Source organism: Gadus chalcogrammus, chromosome 8, assembly GCF_026213295.1.
Source record: "Gadus chalcogrammus isolate NIFS_2021 chromosome 8, NIFS_Gcha_1.0, whole genome shotgun sequence".
In the NCBI taxonomy this organism is placed as follows: domain Eukaryota; kingdom Metazoa; phylum Chordata; class Actinopteri; order Gadiformes; family Gadidae; genus Gadus; species Gadus chalcogrammus.
Window position 1 is genome coordinate 15,097,136 of NC_079419.1, and position 12,636 is coordinate 15,109,771.

The 12,636-nt window shown below is 42.3% G+C and overlaps 1 protein-coding gene across 2 annotated transcripts in view; it reads right to left on the reverse strand.

The window, feature by feature from the left end:
* Positions 1–12,636, reverse strand: part of LOC130388023 (corticotropin-releasing factor receptor 2) — a 36,631-nt gene that overhangs the window by 7,071 nt on the left and 16,924 nt on the right. For both annotated transcript variants that reach the window (XM_056597321.1, XM_056597320.1), the window contains exons 3-6: positions 3,531–3,616; positions 1,795–1,901; positions 1,095–1,212; positions 806–959 (exon numbers count right to left, since the gene is read on the reverse strand). In XM_056597321.1, coding sequence (XP_056453296.1) covers positions 806–959; positions 1,095–1,212; positions 1,795–1,901; positions 3,531–3,616 — 465 coding nt within the window. The remainder of the gene's footprint in view (positions 1–805; positions 960–1,094; positions 1,213–1,794; positions 1,902–3,530; positions 3,617–12,636) is intronic.

Genomic DNA, 12,636 nt, shown 5'->3' on the forward strand with positions numbered 1-12,636 from the left:
CCACCAAATGGCATATACATACATACATCTATATTATGTATACATTGTTCTCATTATTCGTATTATATCGTCCTAAACGTACAGCTTTACAGTACACCGTGAGTGGCGTGCATCCCGCTGCATCTGTTTGCGTTGGCTCCATGAAAGCATCTTTTAATGTGAAGCACATTAGTCCCAGTTCTTCCTCTGTGTGTGCGCTGGGCTTACAATGAGCGAGACACGCACCACCCCAAACGGCACTGCGGCGGCTAAGTGAGCAGCGGAGAGCGCTCGCACGCGGCCCAAAGCGAGAGGGTTGGGAGCAGAGTGTTCAGGCAGGGTCTCCCGCCTTCCGCTCCGTGTTCTCTCTAATAGCGCACGTGGAGACGGGCCATTGTGTATAATTGATGTGGTGCTAAACTGTACCCTACATCTACTTCCCACCGCGCGCAACACACAGTTTCTATCTCTGGAAAACACGGCCAAACCGAGCGCGACTCATAGTCAACGGGATTCTCTCCAAGATTCGGTGGTTTCAAATGAAGTGGGAGACGTTTGACTGAATGATGTGTAGCTCTGTGACATTGTGAACCGTTCCTCACAAGAAGGCCTTCATTCAAGCGAGCCCCGTAAGCTGTGCTTTTTTCTATGAGTGGTGGGTAGATAATTCTATGAATACATAACCACCTGAAATAGATTTGATCCTCTGAAAGTTTGTGAGGATGTTATTTAGACATATTTTAATCCATGCATCCCTTGCTCCCGTGCACAAAGGGCTGGTTGTTTGTTTGTTTCCCGCTGCACATTGTGTGTCTGTTGTACTTACACCATCCAATGAAAAGGAAGACCCACTTTCTAAGCTTGTCCGTGGAATAGGTCATTACAATGGCTGTGTGAAGGTAGCATCCTTCAACAAACATCCAGAAAAAGTTAGTCACCACAAAGTAGTTGTAAATGGTCGTAATTAGCCGGCACCAGGGCTGCAAGAGAGGACGGTAGTTCAATGTCAATCAAAGACAAGCAATAATTCTGTAATTTCATGTTTCATGAATATATCAAGTCTATTAATAATATATCCCAATGCACGTTTTAGGATAAAAGGTTTTAGTTTTTACCTCATTGCTCTCGTGAATATTGTGATCAATCAACTGTAGCAGGAACCACATGACGTTTCGTAATATGAAGGTGGTGATTAAATTCCAGTGGATGATGTTTCGAAGACATCTTATGCTCCTATGGAAGAGATCAGACAAATAGACATCAAAGGAGTATTGTTCTTGTTAATATTTATTATACTATAATGAGTTCATGCAGCTGAAAGACATTTTCTCTTTCGGCATGATGTAAGAGATAGTTAATGCTGATTTGTCTCTGCTTCTGTCAGAGCAGATTGGGGATACATTATAAGTAAATAGAGTAAGAAATACAAGGTCATGTCTGTGTGTGTGTGCGTGTGTGTGTGTGTTTGTGTATGTGCGTTTACGAGACATGGTACGCCTTAGTTGTAAACATATCTGTACATATGTGTGTGTGCGTGTGTGTGTGTGTGTGTCTGTATGTGTATGTCTGTTTGTTCATGCGTATGTGTGTGCTTGTGTGTGTGTGAATGCATGTGTGTGTGTCTTTTGAACACACAGCATGCGTTTCACAGGGCTAATGCATGTTACTGCGCTAAACAGCCGGATCTGCTCGTTTGACATGAACGAGATAATGACGAGGACGGCTGTCATTGGCCGTTAACTGAATGTCCGTGACTGTTTGTGAGCCGTCATATGCGTGTAGGATGTTTTTGGGAAGGACTATTTCTGAACTTGCCTTAAGCAGAGGAAGAGAATGAAGGCCACAACCAGGGCTCCCACGGAGATACAGTGGCCGAGGTAGTTGATGATCAGAGCGATCTTATAGTGAACCGGGTATTTCCTCTGCAAACACATTTTGCTTGGGTCGTTATTACAGGGTTAAACATGACACGATCAAGTCAAAGTCCCCCCCCAGAAAGTCTAGATCGAACTGTTTGAAATGATCACGGTGCATTATATAAGGAGACCTATATATGAAAGGAATATATGAAAACGGTAAGATGGATCTACAGTTATGAGCTCCACATAGGGCTGGGCGATATGGGCCAAAATGAATATCTCGATATTTTTTTACTATATCTCGATACACGATATATATCTCGATATATTTTGAATCTCCTCTAGAGCACATCATAAATGTTCGTTTCAACCATGTCTGGCATAATGTTACGTCAGTAATAATTCTAGTATTCCTGAAATATAAGTCTGCATGTAGATTACATGAAACAACATATTGTTTAAACTCATTAGTGCTTTGTATTGGAACAATTTAGAACTTGCACATAAGAAAAGGAAAATCACAGCAAGTTAGATTTACCAACACAGCATTTATTCAAACCGTTAATTATTTATTAACTGTTTGCATAATAATTATTATATATACACTGCCAGACGACGGATCCAATGCTATTCTTTTTCAAAACCAAATCCTCAGTTTCCATCCTTTTTTCTCTCTCTCGCTGTTCTCACTCACCGGTCGGAGGTACACACACCTACAGCAGCGCGCCGTCCAGACTACGTCACACGGCGCGCAACCGGCGGGGGGAGTGAGTGTGTTTGTGCCATTGCATGTCTTTACCTTTTGTGGAAGAGGGAGAGACGTCGGAGGCGCACAGAGCTATTGGCCGTGATATTATAGAATTATATTATATTATATACTATTATATATAGAGCTCCGGGAGTCGCAAACGGCAACATTCACTTTCTCCTCCATACTGCAGTTCACCCTGGACTGCACTGCACTGAGTTTGACGGTTGAACGCTGATTGGCTGTTTACGTTACACATGTCACTCAGTGGCCACGCTGTTGAACGCTGATTGGCTGTCATCACGAGAAATTAAAATACATTTCAACTCGAGCGAATTTGACAAATCAAAACTTGTTGCCGGTTTTCTCTCGCGAAGAATTCGCCCGATACGCGTCTACATTCACTTTATATGGGATTTTGTCGCCCCGTCGCGTTTGGTGTGAGCGCACAATGAGTATGCCGGCGGCGGCAAAAATAAACAGATTACGTGCCAATTTGTATTCGATGTTCGCGACAGGGGAATGTTATACATCCCCTGGAGAACATCTCGCGATACATCGCATATATTCGATATATCGCCCAGCCCTCCACATATGCTGTATAAAGGCTGCTTATACTGTCAGATCTCATGTATTGAGAGGCATTATTTCTCAGGGGGTGGAGGTGACAGGTGTTGGGTGTGGTTGGTTCTCAGTAGGTGGAGGTGAGGGGGCGTGGTCGGTTCTCAGTAGGTGCAGGTGTCTGGGTGTGGTCGGTTCTCAGGAGGCAGAGGTAGCAGGTGTTTGAGCGTGGTCGGGTTCTAGGTGAAGGAGGGAGAAGGTGTTTGGGTGTGGTTGGTTCCTAAGTACATGCATGTGTTTGGGCGTGGTTGGTTCTCAGTAGGTGGAGCTGGCCGGTGTTTGGGCGTGGTTGGTTCTCAGTAGGTGCGGTGCTGATCTCCTACCTTCTCCTCCAGGATGGGCTCACAGCTGGAGTAGTTGCTCCTCTCAGCCCAGGTGCCGTTATCCATGCACTCTCTGTATGCACTTCCTGTAAAAGGAAGGACAAATGCAGACGTATATATATTATCTAACGTGTTATTACTTATTCTACTAAGTGTATTCAGCAGGTGCTTTCTCCAAAGTGTCTAACAGGGACACTCGGCAGAGGTTTAGGCCTCTCGGTCAAGGATGCATCAGATAGGTGGTGGATATGGGGATTGAACCCAGTGCAAGAGCTGGTGGGGTTTGGGGATTGAACCCAGTAAAAGAGCTTGTGGGATTTGGGGATTGAACCCAGTACAACAACTGTTGGGGTTTGGGTATTGAACCCAGTACAACAACTGTTGGGGTTTGGGGATTGAACCCAGTACAACAACTGTTGGGGTTTGGGGATTGAACCCAGTAAAAGAGCTGGTGGGGTTTGGGGATTGAACCCAGTAAAAGAGCTGATGGGTTTGGGGATTGAACCCAGTAAAAGAGCTGGTGGGGTTTGGGGATTGAACCCAGTAAAAGAGCTGTTGGGGTTTGGGGATTGAACCCAGTAAAAGAGCTGGTGGTGTTTGGGGATTGAACCCAGTACGAGAGCTGGTGGGGTTTGGGGATTGAACCCAGTACGAGAGCTGCGAGCCGAACAAACCTGCCCTCTAAAGAACAGTTCTGGGAAAAGGATAAGTTAAACCTCACTGAAGTGATACAGTACAGTATGAACAGAGCTTAGTATGCATGAAACACAAAAAATGACCAACTGAATTCTTTTCACCAACTTATATTATGTTCAGAAAATACAAACTAGTTTAATAGAGTTATTAATGTTGTGGTTAAATAACAGGTGATTCATATTCAGGCCAGCAAGCAAGCTTCAAACTCAGTTGAAAGTTTCATGCAGTAATTGGTCAATGATACTTCTAAGGAATACAAAGTAAGGATTAACATTTTAATGTATGGTTGCTTTATGCAAAGCCACTGAACCCCTCAAATAATTAGTATATCTTCTGATAGAGCTCTCCATTATCATCTTGAGTGCCTTTTGAGGTACCTTTTTTCCCAATTCGCTAGTGACCTGTCAATTGACGTCCTGGTATGAAATTGATATAGCAGATCTGAAGAAGTCTCTTATATGCTTTTAAATAATGACAAAGATGGCAATGATAGTCTATAGAGTCTGTGTTTTGTTTAAACACACACTTGATGATGAGAAATTTGTCAATCTATTTAAATTAACAAAAGGCTGTAGAGAGTTCCTCTAACTTCAACTACAAGAGCAAGTTTTTAGGTTATAAAAATAGAATTAAAATACAAAGTACAAGCGAAAGAACGCACCTTAGAGATTCCTTTCATTATTCACCTTCAATTTCCTTTCAACAGCCAGTATGTTTATAATAGTAAGTGGTCGACAAGAAACAGAATGATTGGATGTCCTTGATGGGTTCAAACTCCGCACTCCAACAGTTTAGGAGGCTGGTGCTCTGTGCAGAAGACAGCCAGGTGTTCTGTAAACATCCCCTCGCGTCGATGTCATGAATACATCTTATCAAACACTCTGGTGGTGCTTTTCTCTCCTAATGAAACAGATGCAATTTGCCTACTGCTGAACTGGTCATGCAAATGTTGGTATGAAGATAAATCGTCTATGTAACTTTCCAAGTAGAAACATGATACTATTGTCAAGTGTAGAGTGCTGGATTAACAAAATATATTCCAGGGAAAGGTCTTTCCATTCGTTTTTACTGAATATTCTCCTATTGAAAATATATTCTGTTTTGTTCACAGCCAGTGCTGTACATGAGTAATCTCTTACTCAAACATACTAATCATGTATAATCAGCAGGACAGGCCATGGCTCTATGTGTGAGCCCCAGTGCTAAAGATCCAAAGATATCCCAGAATATTCAGTCCCTGTGTGCAAAGTGAGTTGCTATGTTGGAAGAGCTACCGGAATGACAGCAGGTCTTGTTGGGGTTTGTCTCTGAGCTTTTCCACTGAGGCAGGGCTAATTTAAAGTAATGGTGAAGCCAAAGCACATTACACACGCGCTGCCCATCTGTGCAGTGCACACAGCACAGCTCATTGTGTTCACCTATGCCTTTTTTCCTCCCTGTGGCAACCTGCGAATTATTGAATTAACGCCGCTTTGATGGATCGCACATCACACATCGTTGAACGTACACTGAAGTGTACGTCCATCATTTCATGCAATTCAGTTTTCATGCAAAGTTTTGTTTTGTATCTGTAGGTTTGTTGAATAGTTTTAGTTTTATGCTCTCTGCTTTGAGGTTATGACAATGACAGCCGTTGTCTGAGCTCTCCTCCTTCCTGCAGGATTATCGAGTCTTTCATTCAGACGCAGTAGTGAGGATCATTAACAATTCTCACTCTTCCTTTTACATGAGTTCCTCTACATGTGAAACTACACGATGCAAACATAATACTGAGTCTGCCAAAATAAGTCCACTGCTCAGACTGCACATTCTGCTCCAATGACGATGCTAGTTATTTGAACATGAACAGATGTGCAGTTATTTATATTTGTCTGTGTGTGAGGGATCATTTGTTTTCTAGCATTTGTCAACATTTGCCAGCTCATTTAAGGACATGCTAAGGCAAACATCAGCTGAGCAACGAGCTGTAATGTTACTTAAAATCCTTCTTTGTTTCTTGTCTTAGTTAATATGGTGATGCGGTTGATACAAGCCTAGAAGACTCAACAAGAGAAAACGTGGATCGTAAAAGCATTCCTTTAGCTAAATATAACCAACTCAGCGGGTGGATCCATTTCGTTTCTTGTTCCTGCAGTGCAGCGAGAAGCTCACTCACGTTTAATCGCTGGATTGGTGTTCAAGAAAAAGAACATTGTCCATAGAAAGCCTTTTGTACTGTTCTGCTGCAGTGGCAACGTAGCCTGGATAGCAGTCAGCTCTGCGAGCTCATGTTTTATTTGCTCTGGCGTGTGCGTCTGGCCTTCCTCCTGTCTGATTTCCAGCAGACCTGGACCGGGTCAGGCCAATCACAACCGTTCTATAATATATAATGTGATATAATTTGGGTTTGCAGGTATAAGATGATGTAGAGGAGCACCCTATGGCAGCGCCGTGGAGGAATTCTCATACACAAGCTAGATGGCTGCGGCTGATCCTCACACACCTTTGGTCTGATAGGTTGTCCGTCCGTCCAATTGTGTCCAGAGGCACTTTGGTCTGCGCCCTTATAGCGACCCTTGGAAATCTAAAATTAATTGAGAGGTCTGGTGGTGTCAGGCTGGTGGCGACGTGTGTTAATGTTGAGGCTTTGCTTTACAACGTCTGCTTAATCTTTTGACACAACCAACCTACCATCTCAGCCCTCACCCACTCTGCTACCATGGGGTAGTGACCTGAGTGATAGTCAGGGCTATCAGTGTCGCTGTGGGGAGATGATCTGTTTCAATGTGTCCTGTCTTCCACACACTGTTCCTGGAGGTCAGCCCAGGCTGTTTCCATTGTCATGGGAGGGAGTGATGCTTTTTCACTGCAGCAGCCATGGCTGCCAGACACACACTACATAGAAATAAATATGCATATTCATTTTTTGCAGTGAAGTCATATAACTAAAACAGCTTGACTGATAAACAAGGCAAATGTCTACCAAACATTTCCCTTGGTGGAATAGCTGTATAGTGTAAAAAGACCTGATTATTATTTATATCTGAGGAGTTCAGAAGTTAACGATAGCAAAACAGGGATAACTAACGCACACTTTTAATCAATGGGGCTGTTTTCTTACTGGCACACTGCATGTGATGCAGATACAGACAATTCTACAATACTTCAAATTTATTATTATCAATTAATACTTCGATTCATTTTTTTTTATTATTCATCTCTGAAGGGCTCTACATATCGAGTACATATAGAGTTCAATTTGATATATTTTATTTCTGTTTGTTTTTCACTTTTGTTAGACTCATCTCTTAGATAATCCATTACAACTCAAATCACCCAGCACAGCTTTGGTTAGGTTCCAGTGTGCAACATACACCTGAGCCCTTCCAGGCATGCCTTTGCTCATGCACTCGTCGGAAAATAAATGTCATGACCCTGAAGGGAGCAGAGCAAACCAGGGCACATTGTTACACAGTCTCTCCGCCGGCTGGAGGCTTCTGACATTGTGATGCATGACAACAGCAATCAGTGTGTTGGGTTCATGAGGACAGCGTTGGATTCACAACGCTAACGCGCCACAGGGGCAAGAGGCAGGGTGTTCCCCCATCGTTTTGTTTTGTTTCCTCAGACATTGATTATAGCTACTTAATAAATGGTTTGTTTGACAATGGCATAATGACATAATCTAGCAGTGGGTGTGAGGTGGAGCTGGGATTTGCCGTCAGAATCTGTAAAGGCCCTGGGCTTGGATTACTGAGAGAGGTAAATATATCACTGGGACGTTTCATTTTTGTAAATGCAGTAACGGGGCTGGGAATAGGTGAGGCAAATTATTCATAGAAATAGATATTTTATGCAACTCTTCTGAACACTTCTTTGGTAACTTTTGCCTTTATTATCTTCTTGAAAAACCTTTCTAAGCAAATCAAACGTTTCGCTTGGCTTCCAATCCCATGGTATTAAAGGTAATTCAATAGGAATGACTACTTTACATAAGACCAAACATTTCTGCTGAGGAATTATTAATTGCTATGCATATTTATGCAATTATAAGACAGCATACCGATCTCTTTGAGTACAGACAAGACAATATCCCCTAGACATCCCAGGTCGTTATTTTTACACTTTCCAAGGGGACGCTACAAACGTTTGACAGAACTCAAACACGTAAGCTCCTTATGAAAATGTAATAGAGACTTGGTATCTGACTTCAGCGCAGAATGCCTCTTCAGCAGCCGTCTTTGCTCATGGTTGCTTAGGCGTGCTTTAGAGCACGCCTAAGCGGAGAGGTCCGTAAAACAACACACTCCAGGGTTGGATCAGAGGAACAGGCTGTCAGAAATGTGGAAGAATTCCCGGTAGGTGGTTTATTGTTAGTCTCTTTTTTTTGTTCCTTTTAAATGCACTTGCCACAAAACTTTACCATTACATGAACGTTCTGAGACTCCCAATATGATAACCCTTTAGCGTAACTTCTCCCATCACTCAAGCTTTTATTGTTTTTCTGTTTGCAAATGAAAACGTCCGGTTTTTTTTACTGAGAACTAGGAATTGAAGGCTATTGACGGCTTCCTAGTTACTGTTTTAATAATCATATTGTTTGATAGACTAATACGGTATTTATAAATTAGAAGGGCAAATCATCCTGTTTTCCCAACTTTGAATTGTTACCAAAGAAGTTGTCTGTCTGGCAGCATTTGGATAAAAATTACGAAAAATAGGTATGTGAAGTGTAAAGTAATTAAAAGTATGTAGTCATATAATTTAAATGGGAAAAGTTATTATTTTTTCCAATGTTTTTCCCTCAGCACAAATCAGAGTGCCATCCATTAGGACCCATTTGATTAAACACAGGACAAAAAAATCAAAACCTCAAATCTAATCTTCGGCCGTGTGTTGTCTCTCTACCACGGCGGCGCTCTGTGGCTCATCCGGTATGCTGAACGCTTTATATTGAAGCTCTGCAGTAACCCAGTCGGACTCTGACCAAGAGTGGATCTGAAACCCACTGACATTCTCCAAACAGCACTTACTTGATATTTAGGCTAGCAGGTTGAGTAGACTGCACTGTGAACAAATCAGTTAATCCAGAGATAACTGTCAGATTTATTTTGATAAATAAATGTCCCCATCGTCCAATCGATTTGTCATAGAGATGGTTGAATTTCTGTCAATCAATATTTTATTTGGTTGACTACAGCTCTATTGGGAACCAAACAACAGTAGAAGGATGCTGCTCTTCCTCTGGCTTAAGATTTTGTGCCTGTGTGTATCTATATGTGTGTGCACATGCATGCATGTGTGTGCATGTGTGTGTGTGTGTGTCTCTGTGTGCTTGTGGCCTGTATGTGTGTGTATGTGTGTGTGTTTGTGTAAGGCCTTTCACACATGAACTCCCGATTAACTCCAGAGAATCGGGATAATCAGTAGTTGCCCTTTCAAAAAGTGTGTTCTGTTTGAAACACATTAAGGATGGCGAGGGTGGCTACCAACTCTTCGATGCTGACTCTTTTTGCAGTGACATCAATACTGCATTTATTGTGATGTATCCACAATATCAACAGAAGAGTGCGAAGCAGACAGAAGTTGGAACGCAAAATATAGGTGAGAAGAGAAAAGTATGAGGCAGCTAAACTCCGTGCTGTCAAATTTCACTCCAGCCGCATGACAGAAACGACATCAACACGTCAGCAACACGTCAGCAAAAGCAGACTCACTCCGGCTCCCTAATTCTCCAGACTTTACAGGGGCAGATTCTGACACCAGTTCAAACATACAGCCCCGGCGGGGATTATCAGGAGAACGTCCGACTTTCGGTGCATGTGGAAAGCCCTATGTGTGGTTTGCTCTAATCTTGCTAATCAAACCATCTGTCTTATTATTGTACTGGCCACCTACGTTCAGTTATAATAACACAGCCAAAGAGAGGATGTGTAGAGAGGAGTATCACAAAACATAACACATCCTGCTTCTCCAGGCTGTCAAAGTCACACTTCTAACACACCAGCAGCTCAAAGCTACTCACGGCACAAGATATCTTGAAAAGAACAATACGATGACATGGGAAATTAATTGTAAAAGATAGCAATGCCAAACTAGACTTATCTTTGTCACGTACATTGTGCTGATGAACTATTATTGAATAATGCCTCAAGGGAGGGGAGTCAAATAAGATAATAATGAGTATTACACTGCGTTGAGAGCTTCTATTTTGACATTGTCTGCCTTCGTGGTGTCAAGGAAAGTTACTTGCGGCTTCTATTCTAAAGAAGCACTTGATTGGGGAAACGTCTCCAGAGAAAGACGCTCAAGCCTTCTCCATGTCACGTGACCACGTGGACAGTGGAGTTGTCTCAGTGGATAGTAACTCGGAACTCGTTGTGTGGGATTTTGAGGCACACGTACTAGGGGTGTAATGTTACGCATATTCGTACACAAAATGTGCGTGTGTACTGTGTACCATGTGTACAGAACTTAGGCAGAATTGTTTTAACCACTTTATGTGCAGAATGCCTTTGTGTGTGTGGCATCTTAGTGTCAGGCCAGGCCAACGAGGACCCCCACCAGGCCAAAACAAAGATTAAAAGAGAAGAAATGCTGAAATATAAAATGTAGTTACAAAAAAATGTATGCATTAAAAATAAAGAAGAGATATCTTGATGCAATGCAAGTGCCATTTCTAGCCCCTTAAATGACTGCGGAGTGAGAGCAGGCGAACGTATCAAAGAAAAAAAATGCTCAACATTTGTCTCCAAAAGTTACGCTAACGATAGAGAATCTCGCCCTTCTCGCATGGCCTACGTCACGCCTGATGAACAATAAAGGTTTCACGCAAATTAAAACTGTTTAATAGCCACGATGCGAAGATGCTGCATATTCTGATAATAATGGAACGGTGAAAAGACGGACAGAATACTTTCAGATTAATAGCTTATGCTCCGCCGCTTTACCAAAACATCCCATGTATTGAGAGGATTAAGGTGTACTGGAGGTTCGAGCGATGGCTGTTCGCGGATGAGGGGGATCTAATAAGTGGGTGTCTTTTGGAGCATTTAGTAGCCCTGCTCAATAACTAAACTAGGCTATCACCCTTTTCATAGAGAGTTTTAAAAAAAAAAACTACATTTGCAAGTAAACAACACAAGTGCAAGTAAACATTGGCTTGTATTGCGACTGCTATCGAGATGAATGATAATAAACAATATATATAAATGTAGTATATATTAATTTTTGTACTTTACCTCTTTGGATGCAGTAAAAAACAGTGTGTTGAGAAACCTAAATAGGCTGTTACCTTGGCCACGTCCTACAACTTATAAAGTCTCCACATTGGTGACTATGACAAAGAGACCCGAATGTGATGGCTGAACGGACGTATCCGCTTGCGAGAGCCTTAAAGAATCAACCTTGGTGTTAATCAAATGAATGTCGTCTTTTCACAAAATGTAAATCGCATTGTCATTCAACAGAATGATTTTAATTTTTTTTGTCATTTTAAAAATCTCACCCAAAACTCACGTTCACTGTGAAAGGACCTTACAAGCCGGGTAGTGAGTCAGGGCTCGCCATTACCATGGACCATAAGGCTAATTATATGAACCCTGTCCAGAGGCGGCATTCATATCATATCCTTTTTGCCTAATATTTAATTAGCGGTTAGGTGAGCTCTACAAGACAGAGGAGAGAAAGAAGCCTACTCTTCAGATGGTGAAGGAAGAGGTAGCCGCACTTCACTGGATTCCGGGCCACTTTTGTGCTGGAGGACCAATGAGCCCAGAGATCCCCACGTTGCCATTGTTAGCTAAGCGCTGCCTTGCTGTACGTGCTGCCTCTGTCCCTAGAGAGAGGCTGTTCTCCATGGTGGAAGACATTGTTAGTGCCAGCAGCTCTGCCCTTTCTGCAAACAATGTGGACATGTTACTAAGTCTGTCAAAAACAACATGAAAATACAATGAATCTTAGTACAAGCTGGCGATTCTAAAGTTACTGTAAAAAAAGTTATTTCTTACAGTTAATTTTCTGAATGCTGTATACCTTTATGGATATTTATTTAGTACCTTTTTTTTCCGCTACACCACTAATCCATGCACAGCATTTTATTAAGTCCAGTTCAGATCAAAGATTAGCGATGAAACTGCTTGGACGTCCAGGCTGTGACCCGGTTCTGAAACTGGCCCATTGTAGTGACGTGAGCTGTCTGTGGCTACTGCAGCATCAGAGGCAGAAGGCTTACAACAATGTTGTGCACAGAGTTGGGAGCTGGCAATGCACCAAACTTCAACGGTTGTATTCCCACCTGGAGAGCAACTAATGAATAATAACGCTAAGCTTCTTGGCGACAGCTGAGAAACTAAATATCAATCGATATCACGCTGGGATATTTTATGGTCATAATTCCCCTTTTTAAAGTAATTACCATTGTATCCTTTGG